This window comes from Colletotrichum fioriniae (genome assembly GCF_027942845.1).
Source record: "Colletotrichum fioriniae strain IMI 355084 chromosome Unknown scaffold_10, whole genome shotgun sequence".
NCBI classification, from domain to species: Eukaryota; Fungi; Ascomycota; class Sordariomycetes; order Glomerellales; family Glomerellaceae; genus Colletotrichum; species Colletotrichum fioriniae.
Genome location: NW_027076846.1, coordinates 2,125,375 through 2,142,446, shown reverse-complemented (window position 1 = coordinate 2,142,446; position 17,072 = coordinate 2,125,375). Strand labels below are relative to the sequence as shown.

Below are 17,072 nucleotides of genomic sequence, written 5' to 3'. Positions count from 1 at the left end.
GACGCCGAGACAAATCAAGCTTTGGCGGCAACTGAACTTGGAGATATCATTGGCCGGCTTAAGGCCAAGCATTTGAGGGCATCTCTTGGAGTCTTGGTAATTAATTAGTCCTAGCTTCTTGACCACCCGCACTTCCTCTCCATCGCCCCGCCCCCATTCTGCTGCAGCACTTTTGTTCGAAATCGCGTCCAGACGAGCCGGCGAAGCGTGCGGTTTCAAGCGTTGGTGCAGGTGACCGATACTGCATCTGGTAGGACCGTTTCTGCGAAGGATGATGCCTTCTTCCTGAAGAGGAATGTGTCATTTTGTCAGCCAACTGTCCATTGTCTTTCGGTTACTCTGCCCGTACTGCGTAGTGTAAATCGAGTGTCCGTGGGGATCTGGGGTAGTCGCCCTCATTTCGCTCTCTGCAGACACCTCCAGGCATCCCCCCAGAAGTTTGTGTTCACGTGCCTCCCTCCCTCGTCCCAAATTGAAACAAGGGCGGTGGAACACTTGATCTTTGCGCAAATTTGAAAGCTTTGGTGCGAAAGTGTCTAGGTATCGTAAAGGTGTGTTGTTTCGCTCGTCAATCGCGGTTGGCGGCACCTTAGTACTGTAATCATCAAGCAAAGCGCTCGTATCTTGCTTATCCGTTTCTACCACCTATCATGACGGATGACGGATGACGGATGACGGATCCATTCAGAGTGCTATCAGCTCTGCCCCCTGTTGTCGCAGTGGCCGGACTCGCCGAGAAGATGGAAATGGTGCGCAACCCCGCGTCAGACGACAATCTACTACGCGTTCTCTATGCAGCTATCGGGCGTCCTCGTCCTGAGGCGCCAAGGTCGCCAAGGTCGCCCGAACATGCTTCCCGTGGTGCCATGCAGCTCAGAGCTGTCACATCTTCAGCTCCAGCCCCGACTTGTGATCTTTCTCATGCAATAGAAGCGATCCCGGTGCCAATCTGGACTTTCTGGAGACCAAAATGATTCTAGCGCTCTTCTAGCTTCCACCAACCTGGCGGTTGTGTTCCTATTGGCGGTGATTGGATAATAGTTGCTACCATGTGATCTTGCAGCTCCCGTCAAACGATCCGCACACATGGAGGCTGGAGCTCTCTGCTCATCCGTAGCTACCCGTCGTGAGGGCTGAGATGCATACGAGGCGAGCATCAGTTCAGCGTCGTCAAGGGTGCAAAAGTCACACCACTTAGTTTCGGTAGGCTCGGGGCCTTGACCTGTCCCTGCTGGTACATGGCTAGCCAGACTGCATCACCATTGACAGCTTCCAAAGCACGACGTGCTTCAACTTTCTGGCTAAGTGCTTCGCTCAAAAGATCCAGCACTTCGTCGAATATCTCAGCGTCAAGACGGACATGTGAAACGATAGCTGTCAACATGCGAATCACTGAATCCCAGATCTGCGCAGATTGAGCGAATTTGCCCAAGCCGCCTGATACCGAGCTTTTTGTTATCTCTGCGGATTGATAGCTTAGCCGATCGCTTCCTGTCATGACGGGAATGACGATTCCCTGACTCGTAGTCGCGGCGGTCTGGCCTGGCCTAGTACTCTCTCGGTGCGTACTTCCCTTGCCTCGAGACTGGATAGCCTCTAGCTTTTTCTTTCGGCACCACTTTCCCAGCCCGTCCCACCACTCTGTCTTGATTCTCGAGGCTAGAAAGTCTCCAGCGGTGGCGGAGAGTGCACAGAGGGCATCGCAGGCTGAGATGGTCACAAACGCCTCCTCATCGTAGAGCCGGGTGATCACCACTGGCCATACAGCATTGATCAGCGGCAAAAAGGAGTCTTCATCGCCTGAAAGAGCTGGAGATACGGTGGCCAGTAGGTCGAGCAACGACTTTCGCAGCGTGGGACTGGGTGAAGTAAGATAGTGTTGTGTCAAGCCGGCGATTTTCTCCAGTAGGGTATACGTTGGTGTCTTGGGTGGTTTCTCCTTTTCGACTTCGTTGTTCACAGCGTCCTCGTCAGTTTCTTCTGCCCCGCCGTCTTCGGGTTTTTGGTCCTTCGCACCCCAAGGCTTTTGAGGATGATGATTGGTCGTGTCGTTTACATCGTCGATCGAGGCTTCCGTCTCTCTTTCCCGACGTCTCTTCAATAAATTGACAATGTCGTCAATTGTGACGTGACTACCAGCGGCCTTTTTGTGACTCTCTGGTCCATTTTGTCGGCCTTCCAGAAGAAGCTTATCAGATTTCACACCTTGCTCTACAACTTCCTTAAGCACTGCAAATAAACTTTCAACAAATGCTGGGTAACCATGGTAGTTGTCCAAGGCTGCGAAAATGGAGGCCACGACGTCGTCGAGGTACGGCAACAGTCGCGACCCGGTTAGGCGAGTGATCATCACCAACACCTTCGTGGATGCTGGGGATATATCGAACGTGTTGAGCCGCAGCGAAACAGAGTTGATCATATAGTCGACGTTCTCGATGATTAATTCGGAGACGCTCGTGTACCCGCACGATACAGCAAGAACGTTCAGGGTCGTGATTGCATGCTCTCTTAGTTGTGAGCTCGCAGAGCCAAGGAAGGCTGTTGTAGGATACAGCACGTCAATGAGTTCTGGCCTGAAGGCTTCACCTGATCGAGATGCTGCGAAGGCGGTTACTTCCAGTGCTGTGGCCTCGAGCCTCCAATCGATCTCAGAAAGTTCAGAGTGTGAATCGAGCAAAACAACGGCGAACGCATACAATTCCTGGAAGGTGGTTTCGGAATCCTCGCCCCCGGAGCCCAGTGAAGAGAAGTCTAGGAGATCATCGAGCTCGTTAGAACGGGAAAATGCGGCCTTGAGGAGTTCGAAGCTCAGCCAGAAAGAGGCTATCTGAGCATCGCCTGACAAGTCCCTGGCGTGATCTAGCATTTCGGCAGCAAGCCTGGTCTGCTGCGAGGCGGGTCCAACGTTGGAGAGCAAGTCAATCATGGCTGACCTCGTTTCAACCTGACTCTCCTCACCCAACAACACGTTTGAATATTGCTTTGGAGTATCTCCTACTCTCACGATATCTTGGTTGTACCATGAAGCATCCGGCGTTGTTTCATCCAGGATCTTGCTAGGCTTCGCTCCAGTTATGAGAGACGTGACACTGTCCTTTAGAGCCGCCGCTATTGACTCGTCCAATAGTGAAGAATCCAACTGAAGACTACTGACAAGAGCCATGCCCTTCATCAAGTTTCGGACGGCGGCCTGTTTCTTGCTTTCGTCGGCAGACTGCATGATCCTGGGCAAGCTGGTGATCCAATTGTAACAAGTGACCTTCACTGTCTCGCCGAGTTCAGGATAGATGATGGCTAAATCTTGAAGACTTGTACCGGTCAAAGACGTCGTTGAATGTGTTGGCGAGAGGACTATGGCTGTCTCCACCAATACGGAGGAGGAATTTTCTAGGGAGGTATGACATTCGTCGAGAAGTACAAGGCAGAATGCTAGCAGCGCCTCGCGTACGTCTGGATTATCGCTTGTTCGGAGTTTCAAGACTGTTGCCAAAGCCAGCTTGATTTGTGATTTTGTCGCGTTGAGCCATGATGGGCTCAGTACACCCCCTTGTTCGGCCTCTGTTGGAGTATCTGAGTTCAGTTTTGCGGTGATGCTCCGGGTTCTGACATCGCCAAGAACTTTGACTAGCACTAGTCCCAACGATTGGATAGAACCGACCAAGACTCGCGTCTTCTCTCTCTGGGGCTTGGCAAGAAGTTTTGTCAGGCTAGAGACGAGGCCAGGAAGAAACGATGCAAGGGCGGCATGGTCCTTGATGCTCGTGTAGAAGCAGCTAAGGGTACGCAGAGCCTCAAGCTGAATAGATGACGTTCTTCCATCCGCTGCGCACCCCAGGAGTACCGTGATGGTATGGCCCAGAGTTGGCACCAATTTCTCCTCGGTCAGAGCCGTTGCTGCTGTGCTGGACGTCCCAGCCACGGTAACAAGAGCAGTCAATGCTCTCAGCGATTCAAGCTCGGTTTCCTCGGGCACGTCGTGCTCTCTCTCTTGGCCAGGCACTCCTCCAACGATGAACGTGAGAAGTATGAGGAGCTGCTGCAAGATCTGGGGCGAGATGTTGGACTTCCAGCCATGAATAATGATAACGGTAAGACACTTGATGGCAAGCTCGATTAAGCGCTTGGGGTACTGATCGTGACTGCGGAAGATAGAAGAGAGCGGGAAAAAGACGTAATCAGCAAGCTTTGAATCCAGAACGGTGACATCTCTATTGACTTGATCGTTGAGAATGCGGTACAACTCGTCAGTCGACTCAGAGAGTCGTTTGAAGGTAGACGAATCTCCTTGTTGTCGAATTGCTAGCTGACTAATCGAGACACAGCATGGTTTGAGCTGGTTGAACAGGTCAGCATATGAGCCATACGTTCCAAGGTATACGGACCTGCTGGAAGAACTCATTCCGGGCCGGATTCGCATTCGCGGGATTGGTCGCCATTGCGAGGCAGAAGGCAGGTGTATCCACCAGCCTCCAGCGGCGCGTGACTTCACGGTGAAGATGTATCTGGTCTCGAACAGTCTATGGTCGCGGCTTGCGAAGATCTGTCTTGCGTAAGGTAAAGAGAAAGTAGTGAAGATTCGCGTATTTACTGGTAGTTGAAGAGGGAAGCTCTGTCGTTCACTTTTGCAACCCAACTGTGACTATGGAAACGCCTGCCTGAGATGACCATCCGAAGAAAGATTGACAGGACATACCTTCCTAAAGTAGGTCCAATCGGGTGGCTTCCTTTCAACGTCCCTCGGCGATAAGCCCCACTGACGGTCGACTGTCCAGGGCCTTTGGTGATTTTGGCTCGCTAAAAGGGAAGCTGGCAGCCCCGCAACAGCGCAACAGAGCTGCCCGCACCAGAGCGCTTCCCCTCCACCAGGTTACGTCAATTTTAATTCTTGTGAGGAAGCAACCTAAGTGCATCTCAAGACTCACATAATCTCTGATAAGCAGTCGTGAAAGTAGCTTTTCGCTAGAAAGTACGATCGAATTTCACGAACAGCCATTATCCTGTCAGGAAGGTCTTCAGTAATTCACCATGGCCCCAGCTCCTTTCTCTTGCACGGTGCATCCTTTCGATTCCCGAACTTCTCATTCTAGCGCTTATGAGATCGGCCCATCTGGAGCATCAAACGCCCTTCTCTTCATAGGAGGTCTCGCAGATGGGCCTCATACTGTTGGCTACACCAAAGCTATAGCCAATCATCTCGAGACGGCGGCACAAGATTGGTCTATATTTGAGATTCGGATGAGGAGCTCCTTTTCTGGCTATGGCTTTTCGAGCTTAAAAAACGATGTCGAGGATATCTCGGCTCTGGTGAGGTATCTCCGAGGTATCGGAAAGAAGAAGATTGTCATGATGGGCCACTCAACTGGATGCCAGGTATGCCGTTGTAATAGTCTTGAATGTTCACAGGACCCAACTAACCATGGTAGGACTGTATGGAGTATACCAAACACAAGGAGGACCCTGTGGATGGCTTCATCATGCAAGGCCCGGCATCTGACCGGGAGTCTATCGAGGACTTTGTCAAACCTGCCTGGTTGAAGGAGAGTTTGGAGCACGCAGAGAAGCTAATTTCCGCTGGGAAAGAGACCGAAGCGATGCCCAAAGATCTAGTGCCAAGCTTCTTCTCGACACCCATGACGGCCTACCGTTGGCATTCTCTGGCGGCTAAGGGGTAAGTGGCCATAAATGCTAGATCTACGGGATGAGGTGAACGGAATGCTGATCTTAATCGTAGAGGTGATGATGATTACTTTTCATCCGACCTCGAGGAATCGTTCGTCTCCGAGGTCTGGAATCGTTTCCAGCAGCCCGTCATGGTCCTACACTCTGCAGAAGACGAGTTCGTGCCAGCCAAGATCGACAAGCAAGCTCTGATAGATCTGTGGAAGAAGACAAACTCCAAGGTCAACGAGCTGTCTGGCTTGATTCCCGGAGCAAGCCACACTGTAAAGAACCCGGAGTCACAGCGGTGGCTGGCAGAGCGTGTGGCTCAGTTCATCCAGCAAGTATGAAGTCAGACTCGGGACGGACCGCATGAACCTCAGCATAGCTTATCTTAGTTAAGAGGGATAGTTGTCTTCACTCATGGCCAAATGCATTTTACAAGCGGCATTCCCGAGATGGCGATTGAATTGTGTTTCACGAGATTACTAAAGCAATACTGGTCTCAGCTTGGTCAGAAACTTCCAAAGTGTGTGAACAAGCCCGAGCTCCTTCCATAGCACCCCACTTCCCCGGAATAGGGAGCGAGGTCGGCGATACCCCTCCGAGACCCACTTCATCGGGGTCACTGCGCCCGTGACGATACTCAATGCAGGTCGCCGACCCCAAGTGGGTGGATTATGCTATCACGGACACCGCGAATACTTAATCCCAGGTGAGCTCGTAGCTAGACCAGCCCTTATCACATTGGTCAACGTCTAAAAAGACTATCTCAAACATAATCTTGACTTCAAGTTTCGTACCAACTCATACATAACACGCTGCCGACTCTTTGAACTCGATACCCGCACCGACATCCCCCTTTCACCAACACCTTTACTTTCATCCACAATGTGCTTCGGAGTCACCTGCTCTACTTGCTGTAAGACAACAAACCAAATCTCGTAACATACCTTGTAGAATCATGAAAACTAAAAGCATCCAATAGCAAAGGCAACCTGGCGCGGCTGCGGCCAACACATCCCGTCGGCGCTGAGCAGCGTCCCCGAGGACCAGTGGTGCACCTGCACGCCCAAGGTCACCGTCAACGGCAAGGAGTATCCCCCGGCAGGCACTTTGTCGATTCCTGGTATGTCTTGGTTGACCGGCTTGTTCGGGGGCAATTCGAATGACAAGTCGAAGCAGGGCACTAAGGGACGGGATGAGCTGTGAAAGATGAGGGGATAACCTGCACTTTTTTGAGTCTTGTTTTGAGGTTTGCTTGGTGGGCGGGTTTGAGCTGGGTGTATTAGTACGAGGTGACAATTGGCGAGGCGTTGAGGGTGGTGCGTCTCACGAGATGATGTTGGGCGGCGGCGGTGATGGCGTAGGAAAACATGAGTTGAAATCAAATATCTGATATCGTACCAAATTCCGGCTTCGCGAGAACAAGAAGTCTTCTCCAACCCATCCATATCGAGCCCTTCATCACCGGCCGTATACCTTAGTTATGGAGGGGCAATCTGTGTTGACGCCCTGCCCCTCACGGTCTCATTTGGGGGCTTTCAGTGGGCTATCCTTACCAGAGCGCCCCGTTCTCGGGCTAAAGCACCCTATCGGCGCCTGCGCTTGGCTGGTGATTTACGAATCGAAACCCTCTGATTGACCAACGCTATCGGGGCCCGGAACGGAGCTGATAAGACGAACGGACGTCGCTCATGATTCGAGAGACCTGCGTCCCGACGTTTACCTCACCCCGTCACTTTCTCAGAGCAACTGTCTTACGTGTTGTGGTGTAAAAGTGACGGGCCTACAAAATGTTACTTCTTTCTCCCGTCTTCTTGGGAGCAGTATTCTCTGTCCTCGCTTTAACGTATCTCACTCGCTGCGTCCTGTCTCCGTTGTGGAAAGTTCCCGGCCCGAGGATATCTGCCTTCACTTCCCTCCTTTTGAAATGGCATGAGCTACACGCAACCAGGACGAAGTACATTCATGCGCTCCACCAGCACTATGGCCCAGTTGTCCGGATCGCACCAAACGAGGTCTCGTTTACATCGTACGAAGCCGTCAAGGAGATTTATTGCTCTGGAGGAAGCGGCTATGACAAGACGGAGTTTTATGACTTGTTTAAAGTCTATGGACGAAGGTGTGAAAAGGGACCTTGGTTTTGAATAGGGACAACAAAAAGCTTACACTACTAGGACCATGTTCACAACGCTGAATAAGGAAGACGTAAGGGCCCCCCGGATGAGACTCAAGTTTGGGGTAGAATAGCAACTTACGATATATGTTCTAGCACGCGAAGCTCAAGAGAATCATTGCAGATCGTTACGCAAACAGCAATGTCCTGCGACCTGTACCCCTAGGCGGAATCCAGGAGAGGTCGCAAAAGTTTATCAACTTGTGCGAGAAGTCCGTGGGCAAGAGCCACGACATATTCGTACGTAGGCCATGTTCCAACTCTCCAGACGGTTGCCTGACTGCGTTTGCAGATGAGTCTTCACTCCTACGCCTGTGATTGCGTTACACATCACTTGTTCCATCCGTACGGCAGTAACTGCCTCGAGAACGAGGCGGACGAGGAAATGATGCACCAGGTTGCCGCTGATGACAGCCTGCAAAGTGAGTACACGGGTCAATATGCCTGCTGCATGCACCTCAAGTGGGCTCACCGTCGACGATGATACAGATCGCCTTGTTCAGCACTATAGTCCTGGGCTGCACAAGCTCCTCTCTCGATTCCTATACTTCTTCGCCAAGCCCCGCGAAACGCCCCTCGCCGACACCTTTGTCATCGAGTCCAGCAAAAAGTCCGACCCGGCCGCCTTCACGCTCCTCAGCCGGCTGCACGACAAGGCCGGCCAGGGACTGGACCAGCTCGACATGGCGGGCGAGTGCCTCGACCACATGGCGGCGGGGATCGACACGACGGGCGACGGGCTGTGCTTCCTCATGTGGGAGCTCTCGCAGCCGCGGTCCCTGCGTTTCCAGGAGACGCTGCGCCGCGAGCTGAGGGAGAACCCGGGAGTCGCGTTCGACAAGTTGCCGTTTCTCGATGCCATTGTGCAGGAAGGGTTGCGGTGCTTTCCAGCTATCCCAATGTCCCTGCCACGTTATGTGCCCCAGGGCGGGCGGGTTATTGACGGGTATGCCATCCCGGAGAAGACGACGGTCAGCTGCCAGGCGTATTCCATCCATCGCATCAACGAGGAAGTGTTCCCGGAGCCCGACTTGTTCAACCCTAATCGGTGGATGAAGCCAACGGGTGACGCCGAGAGGAAGCGGCTAATGTTTGCGTTTGCCAATGGAGGCCGAGGATGTGTTGGCAAGCAGTGAGTACCTCTCCCATGATCCCGAGTTGAGACCTCGCATGTTAACAAGGCACTGCCAGTCTGGCGCTCGCCGAGATGAAGACTTTATTGACGGACATTTACACCCGTTACACGACGCTTCCTGAGACGTCAATGTCGGAGGAGTCGATGGCCATGTCGGACCAGCTCATCTCCTCGCGACCCCTGGGACAGAAGTGCTTGCTGCAGTTTGTTCCCGTTGGCGAGAAGCAGGAATGATGAGGTTTTCGATGGGAGCAATAACGGTGAGATTTCAAAGTTGCATAATGTGTTGCATTTGGCGCAAAGTGTATGGAAGGCATATCGCGCCTGGGCGTTTCTGCAAGTGTTTGATCATTCCGGTACTGGAGCACGGGTAGGTAGCGTTTGTGGCATCTGGGCTCTGGGGCAGGAATGCTGAATCAGTAAAAAAAAGAAAAGAAAAGAAAAAAAAAACCAACGTGCCTCGACAAACGAGACAGCTTGGCAAATGTGGTTGAAATGGGCATGGTAGAGGCCTGAGGGCCAATACCAAGTCACATCGTGCCAGAAAGATTTCGTGGTGATTCATGAATGTACGTAGTTGTGCGGCGTCCCTGTGTGGGTAGGAGTTCCATGGGACCACACATGTTTACGTAGACAAGCCAGGCTTTCCGTTGCCAACTGCCCTGCTTTTTGAATACATCCATAACTTGGCCAACTTAAGGCAATCTGCAAGTCGAGTGACGACTTGCATGGCAATGACTGGCTCGGCTTTGTGAGCCGGCGTTAGGCGAGGCGAGCGAGCAAAAGGAATGGTGGACAGCATGCTGCATGCTGCAAAGACTGGATCCACCTGATGGCGAAACGGGAATTCCTATTCCCCATGTTAGGTGTCGCTAGGTATTCTTTTTTGTCGCTTATTTTTAGTATTACCTATGTTGCCCGTCCTCTGCTGCGTGGCTGCCCCGGATCCTTTGGAAAGCTTCCTTGACCTTTCCCGCACAATTGCGGTGCGAATTGCGCTTTCTCGAAGGCGGGAAAGGCCGTTGATTGGCCCGTGCCCGGCGCGGAGCTGTCGCGGGTTCCCCCCTTTCAAATGCCAATGGTACCAGGAAACGGCGCCAGGCTTTTAGGCCTCCCCCCCCCCCTTGCTGTCTCAAGTATTGCCTGATGAAGGCTGGAGGTGTTGGAATAATCATTCGAGAAACAAACGAGTGCGAAACACCCATGAGGGTTGCAAGAGCACACGGATAGAAAGAGAGAGGACAAAATGTTTGGGGTCGCTGTCGTCCCGATGCCTTGTGAAATCCAAACGTCTACTTCGGGTGTCATGATGGTGTGGGGGAAACGACACAAAGCACAGCAACAATGAAAATTGAGGCCAAAGAAACCTCGGGATACGTGCAAGGCAGCAAGTGGAACTGGCTGCCCAGCAGCTGCGTGTTGCTTCCTGGACACTGGACTGGTCCGGTGGCGCCGCGGGGGCAGGCGAACGAACAAACGAACAACGACCTCAAACTCGGATTTAAGGCTCGCTCCTGGTTGTTCTGACTGTCTGACAGAACGGCTCCAGGGTTTTTTTTGACTGGTGGCGGAACGCTGACAGGCACAAGGCAAGGGCCAGCCAGCGTGCCATGCTGCCAGCCCGCCAGACTTCCCGCCCCCAGCGCCCAAACCTTGAGTGCCTTTTTGGGGGGGCGTACCTTAAGGTAGTGAATGAGGTGCTGAGGCGGCAGTGAATTCGTAGGCAAGCGTTCCTTATTAGATGGGGGAGTTTTATTTTTATTTCTAGGCATTTCTTTCTGGGACTTTTCATGTGTTTCCGAACTTCCTGTCCTGCTGCCGCCGCCACCACTACTCCGTACTACCTACCACCACCACCACCACCCTCTGACTCCACCTCAGCCTTTTCCAAAACTCTGCGCTCACTGCCCAGTCATCTCCGTTTTCTCCTCTTCCCACCCACAAGAAAAAAAAACGCACAAAACCCTCCGCTCGGAGATCCATCGAGCACATCTCGCAATTATCTTAAACCCACCTTTTCGCAATCGCAGTTCACCGCCCTGCTTAGGCATCTCTGCATCCTCGCGTCCTCCGCGGTAAAATCTTCCAAGCGTACAAAACCTCTTCCCTCCTCCACCCCTCTCTCTCCTGAGAACGTTGCCACTTTCCACACCACCCAACACCCCGCCATAAACAACCACAGTATCGTCAACTATCGCCAGTAGCATCCTCTCTCGCCGCGTTTCCGACCACCGAGTCTTCTTCCGCGAGAGTTGAACATACAACACCACCCTCACGCGGTACAAGCCACATAGCAGTTTATGTATCAGCACGACAATACCACCGTCTTCAGACACTTCGTCCCCAAGCTGCAATCATTTCGCATAGCGAAACCTTGTAGCCCCAACATCAGTTCCGTTGGCTGAAATCCCCGAACCCAGAGGAGTTCATGAATTCTCGACAGCAAAGACGATCTAGTCTCGCTTTACCCTATGTTCATCAAAAGAACCCTTGAGCATTGAGTCCGCCTTCTTGCTCCCCTACCAGCTTCCTCGCCAATCCGTCGATCCTATACTATCACGACCTCCGGCTTCTTCATGCTACCCGCCCGTCCAAACGACAGCACTACCAGCTTCGCATCCCGAGCTTTTACCTTACAGATCCAAATAACCTCCTAAACCAAAAGATCCTCTTCCAAGACTCTTCTTCAGTCCACCTATAACCAACACCGCAATCATGGCTTCCCTCATCAACGTTCGTCGCGACGTCAAGGACGCTTTCTATCGCTACAAGATGGAAAAGATCGTCACCAAGATTGAGGGCAAGGGCAACGGTATTAAGACCGTTGTCGTCAACTTGAGCAGTGTCGCTCAGTCTCTCGCCCGTCCCGGTGCCTATGTCATCAAGTACTTCGGCTTCGAGCTCGGTGCCCAGACCAACGTTGACCCCGCCGACGACCGCTGGATTATCAACGGTTCCCACAACGCCGCTAAGCTGCAAGACCACCTCGATGGTTTCATCAACCGTTTCGTTCTCTGCAAGAAGTGCAAGAACCCCGAGACCGACGTCAACATCAAGGACGGTCGCATTCTCCTCGACTGCAAGGCCTGTGGCCAGCGTTCTGAGGTCGACCTCCGTCTGAAGCTTAGCGGTTACATTCTGAAGAACCAGCCGAAGAAGGGCAAGAAGGACAAGGCCGAGCGCAAGGCTGCCCGCCGCGCGAAGGCCAACGGTACCAAGGAGAACGGACAGGGAAGCGGAAGCGGCGGAGAAGGATCCGACAACGGTTCCAACGACGCCGACGACCAGGATGTTGGTAGTGATGACGAGTTGGAGAAGATGAAGAAGGAGGCTCCCGAGATTGACCAGTTTGAGACCCAGGAGCACGAGTGGGCCGTCGACATGAGCGAGGAGGCCGTCAAGGCCCGTCAGGCTCAGCTCCCTGGTGAATTCAAGCAGAAGCTCAACATGGGCGATGACGAGGACGAGGATGGCGAGGCCTCCGGCAGCACCGTCTACGACGAGTTTGGCACCTGGATCCAGGATGAGGCCACTGCTAAGGGCAGTGTGGACAAGGTCGACTCGATTGACATCTTTGTCAAGGCCAAGGAGCTTGGCATCGAGACCAAGCACCGTTCCGTCCTGGTTCTGGTGCAGACCATCTTCGACGAGAACATTCTCGCCCAGATCCCCAAGCGCGCCGGCATGATGAAGCAGGTATGTTTACATTGTTTGGACCAATGACTCATGTGACCCATTGACTAATTTCATCCTCTAGTTCGTCATCTCTGAGCGCCACGAGAAGGCCCTCCTCGGTGGTACCGAGCGCCTTATCGGCCAGCTCGCCAAGGAGCACTCCGACATCTTTGACAAGGTTGTCAAGATCCTCCAGTTGTACTACAACCACGATCTCCTCAGCGAGGAGGTCGCCGTCAAGTGGGGCACCAAGGCCAGCAAGAAGTACACCGACCTGTCTACCTCCAAGAAGGTCCGCAAGGCCGCTGAGCCCTTCATCAAGTGGCTTGAGGAGGCCTCGGAGGAGGAGTCGAGCGAGGAGGACGAGTAAATGCGTATCTGACGGAGAAATGGGGAGACGTTATCGGCATCTCGGTGTCAGTAACTTTCGTGCCCAGTGTTCACTTTGATTCGCCTACCTTTCTTGTCTGGGCAGCATTGCCAGAACAGTCCACTCGTTTTCTTTCCCCTCGATTCCCATCTCCGTGCGGCGAGTGAGCGTTTCCCTTAACCTGGAACATCTCTCGTCGGTGGATGGGATGCCAGAACTTAGGTAGCACATATCTTGTAGATTGCAGCCATTGGCAAATTATCCACTCTCACTCTTTGACCGGCACCTGTGTTTCAGTGTCTTTTTTCTGATCTATCTATGTCAAATTCCGGTGCCAAGTAGTTTGTCCTCCAGCTGATGTAGACCTCAGGTGAAAGCTGCAATGTCCCGTGCGCCTGCCGTGCGGGTAAAACAATCTGGGCTTGTAAAACTCAATGACTCTTCGACCTGCAACTCCCCCTCCCAAGCCATTCCAGATAATGCATTCGTCAAAGTCCGTAACCTCGTTACTTGGGAAAACGCACCAAAAGATGCAGAACGCCGAGATCCCTCGGGCCCAAAAAAATATACCGGCTGCTGTCAAATACTCCCGCCAGCCGACTGCCTTTTTTGCTTCTCTTGCTGCAGTATCATTCAAGAGCTCCCCCCGAACTCGGCTTCGCCAAAACCGCCTCTACCATTGGTCTGCCGCGCCGCCTGTCGATTGCGCCAATGTCGGGTCTCCCCAAGGAGGGATATTGGTATCCCAAGCGCCCGGCATACTCTTGCTGCTGCTCGAAGTCTTGCTCATCTCGGTCGCCGTCGGGCCAAAGTTGACCTCGCCGCTTGTGGTCTCGGGGCCCCATCCGGCGCCGCTGCCAGCCGAAACCCATTGATCAGTCTTTTCCCTCTTGCTTCCTGAGCTCTTCTTCGATGATTGGGAATTGTGGGGGCTATTTTTGGTCGTTGGGCCAGCATTGTTGTCTGTTGTCCAGGCCGAATTGCTAGTAGTCGCCCACGTATCGCCCTTGGACGTATTCTTTGAGTTCTTGTTTCCGTTGCTCTTGTTGGATGAGTTACCGACGGGACTGTTGGTCGAAGGTTCAGCGTTGTTGTCCCAGCCAGCATTCGTTGAGGGTGGCGGCGGTGAAGTCTTTTTCGACTTGCTAGACTTGTTCGAGCTGTTTGACACCTTACGTTCCGATCCTGAGTAGCCAACGTTGTTTCCCTGGCCATCCCAGTTCGTAGCAACCTTGGCTTGACCGCTGACACTTCGGTTGCTCCCATTACCATTTTGGCTATTATTCGACCTCTTCGAGTTAGAATGATTCGATCCAGTCCCCCAGTTGTTGCTGTAGTCGCCTCCAGAGTTGGGCCAGGGATCGGCTGCTTGGGTATTGGAGGTTCCCCATCCATCCTTGTTCATGTTGTCGGTATTGTCCCAAGCGGTACCATTTGTCGCTGTCCAACCGTCACCGCCCGAAGTTGTCTGAGCGTCGTTGCTCTGAGTGATGCCGGATGTCCCCCAAGGATCATTGGCCTGTCCAGTGTTCGTGGTGTTCCACCCACTGTTGCTTCCACTGCCCCCAGTCGCTCCCCAAGAATCATTGTTCGCATCTCCGATTTTCGTCCAGCCCGAATTGCTTCCCTTGTTACTCCCCTTGTTACTCCAATTGTTGCTTCCCTGGCTCTTTGTGGGAGTGTTGCCCCAAGCAAGATCAGGATGCTGGCCACTGCCCAAGGGCTGCCAGTCTGCGGTCTTCTTCGATCCCCAAGAGTTTTTGCTTCCGTTAGACCCACCACCGTTGATCTTGCTTCCATTCTGCGATCCATTCTTGTTCGGAGTAGACTTTTTGCTGAGGTCGCTAGCAAAGGCAGCCCACGGCGTATTTGGATTCACCGTCAAATTGATATTGATAGGAGAAGCAGGAGCCACGTTATTGGGACTCGCTACCTTTGTCAAAGGTGAAGCGGCCTTGGTCTGTTGAGGACCGACGTTGGTATCCCATCCTTGTTCCTTATTCTTGGCACCTGTTGTTGATGCCGCGTCTACTGGAATGGCCCCCGACATGACAGGCTTTGGAGACCCCTTTGGCGAAAGACCTTTAGGAGACATGGGAACCCACCACGGAGGCATCTGCATTCCCATCTGCATCGGGTCGACTGCTGCCATGACTGGCGGCCCTCCAGGCATACAAGTGACGGGCATAGAGCCCCATGGAGACTGGCCCTTGAAGTGGTTATCTCCGGGGTTTGAGGGATTGGCGAAGCCGTAGAAATAGGGGTTTTGCAGGGGATGGGGAACGCCCATCGGCAAAGGAGCCTTGTTTGGGTCGCGAGCAGGATAGAGCAAGCCGTACGGATTACCGTAGGCTGGTCCATGATAGACCCGGACAACCCCGTGTTGAGGGTCGTGGAAAGCGTTGGGTCGAGGATCTTCGACGCCCTCAATGGTATGCTCAACTTGGACGACCTCCGCGCGAATGGGCATAATGAGATTGGGTCGGCGTAGGTGAGGAGACAACGCCGCCTCGGGCATTACTTTCTGAGGCTTGTCGATATTTTTGGTCTCGTTCGTCTTTACTCCTGCATTCTTGTTTCGGACTTTCTTGACGGTAGGGCCGACATTGTTGGGCTCGGTATCGGCTGGAGTAGTAGCGCTGTCCTTGGTCTTGGATAACTTTTTGACACTGTCCTTCTTCGTCTTTTCTTGTGTCTTCTTCTTGAGAGGTGCCGGCGTCTCCTCCTCAGCCTCGTCTGTCTCACTTTCAGACGAAGAATCTACTACCTTCTTCTTGGCGGCCTTGACACCTCTCTTCTTCTTCGACTTAGCCTCCGACTCGGATTCGGATGTGTCATCTGTCTTCTCCGATTTCTTCTTGTCTGTTCCTTGGTTAGTTGGATCTTCTTCGTATAGAATGCCGGCACTCGTGGCCGTTCTGGAATCACCTTTGGACTCAGCTTCTGAGTCTACAGCCTTCAGCGCAGGCTTCGGCGAGGCCTTCTCAAAACGGACCTTCTTGGAGCTGGAGCCCAAAGATTCCTTGTTGCGATTGGCGCGCGGGTACGTGATCTTGACAGTATCCTCCTCGGATTCGTCGTCAGTGGAAATCTCGACGCAAATACGCTGTCTGCTGCTGGACTTCTTGCGTCTGCGCCGCTCAATAGAGTTGCAGTATTCCTCGACGCTAACGCCAAGTGCCCACTCGCAGAGGGTAGAGCTGCGTGTGTTACGCGTCATGGTGGAGGTTGACTACCGAGATGCTGTCGGCGAGAGATTCTGTACTGTGGATGCGGCTCGGTCGTAAACGAATATATTGCGGGATTCTCTTGATTGAATCCAGTAAGGAGCTTCCAGGAAGAGAAAGCACAGAGCTTGAATGAAGTTCCGGCACTGATGGACCAATTGGATGCCAGAGGGCGTGGAGGCTAAAAAGGTAGGTGAAGACAGGTTAAAGTGACTACCTTGCTCAGGTTGGGAAGGAACCGCCCGACTTTGTACCTGCCTAAGGTAAAGTAGCCAGTGCTAATCGACTCCGGAAATAAATCAAATTTCCAATCATTCAATAGGATTACCCCCAATAGTGGGCAAAGAAGAAAGGATCCAACTCTCTTGTGGCATCATGGCCTTGAATTCAGGGGGGAAGTGATTCCCTGGCGCCCTCGACCATACCTCATAGGCTGCAATAGCGCGCTCAGTCACATCGCTTTACTTTTGTCACGCATTCAAAATAATTAGGCAAACTCAGTGTCTCGGAAACATTCTTATGGGGTTCGCAATCTACCTAGGCTCGGAACGAGGCATCTGGCCACTTTCGAGCCATCGTTAAGTGACCCCAGGGATAGACATATTGGCCTACATCCAAACCGCGTATCGAAAGCTGCCTCCAATCCTGACCTTGACCGCAGCCTTGGCGGCCTGGACAAGAGCATTCTCTGGCCTGTTGACATAGGAAATCATTGACTTCATCCTCCTCTCCCATTCACTCGATTCACCCCTGTCTGGTATACATATCATCCTTGGGCGACAAATAACGTCTCAAAGCAGAGAGATAATTCGTTCTAATGAGCGGTCT

At 52.8% G+C, this 17,072-nt stretch overlaps 5 protein-coding genes across 5 annotated transcripts; 3 read left to right on the top strand and 2 right to left on the bottom strand.

The window, feature by feature from the left end:
• Positions 1-1,156: 1,156 nt before the first annotated feature.
• N0V96_008597 (uncharacterized protein) lies at positions 1,157-4,325 on the bottom strand (the record flags this gene model as incomplete). The annotated part of the gene is made up of 2 exons (XM_065758391.1): positions 1,157-4,139; positions 4,321-4,325. 2 exons carry the CDS (start codon positions 4,323-4,325, stop codon positions 1,157-1,159), a joined length of 2,988 nt encoding a protein of 995 aa, XP_065613146.1.
• A 1,373-nt stretch (positions 4,326-5,698) lies between these two features.
• N0V96_008596 (uncharacterized protein) lies at positions 5,699-6,008 on the top strand (the record flags this gene model as incomplete). The annotated part of the gene is made up of 2 exons (XM_065758390.1): positions 5,699-5,703; positions 5,732-6,008. 2 exons carry the CDS (start codon positions 5,699-5,701, stop codon positions 6,006-6,008), a joined length of 282 nt encoding a protein of 93 aa, XP_065613145.1.
• Positions 6,009-7,842: 1,834 nt separating this feature from the next.
• On the top strand, positions 7,843-9,206 carry N0V96_008595 (uncharacterized protein; the record flags this gene model as incomplete). The annotated part of the gene is made up of 5 exons (XM_065758389.1): positions 7,843-7,869; positions 7,934-8,077; positions 8,130-8,259; positions 8,327-8,969; positions 9,029-9,206. The coding sequence occupies 5 exons, from the start codon at positions 7,843-7,845 to the stop codon at positions 9,204-9,206; spliced, it is 1,122 nt and encodes a 373-aa protein (XP_065613144.1).
• Positions 9,207-11,687: 2,481 nt separating this feature from the next.
• TIF5 (eukaryotic translation initiation factor 5) lies at positions 11,688-13,017 on the top strand (the record flags this gene model as incomplete). The annotated part of the gene is made up of 2 exons (XM_053197879.1): positions 11,688-12,668; positions 12,730-13,017. The coding sequence occupies 2 exons, from the start codon at positions 11,688-11,690 to the stop codon at positions 13,015-13,017; spliced, it is 1,269 nt and encodes a 422-aa protein (XP_053044667.1).
• A 673-nt stretch (positions 13,018-13,690) lies between these two features.
• N0V96_008593 (uncharacterized protein) lies at positions 13,691-16,237 on the bottom strand (the record flags this gene model as incomplete). The annotated part of the gene is given in 3 exon segments (XM_065758388.1): positions 13,691-16,108; positions 16,123-16,130; positions 16,231-16,237. The coding sequence occupies 3 exon segments, from the start codon at positions 16,235-16,237 to the stop codon at positions 13,691-13,693; spliced, it is 2,433 nt and encodes an 810-aa protein (XP_065613143.1).
• Between the last annotated feature and the right edge of the window lie 835 nt (positions 16,238-17,072).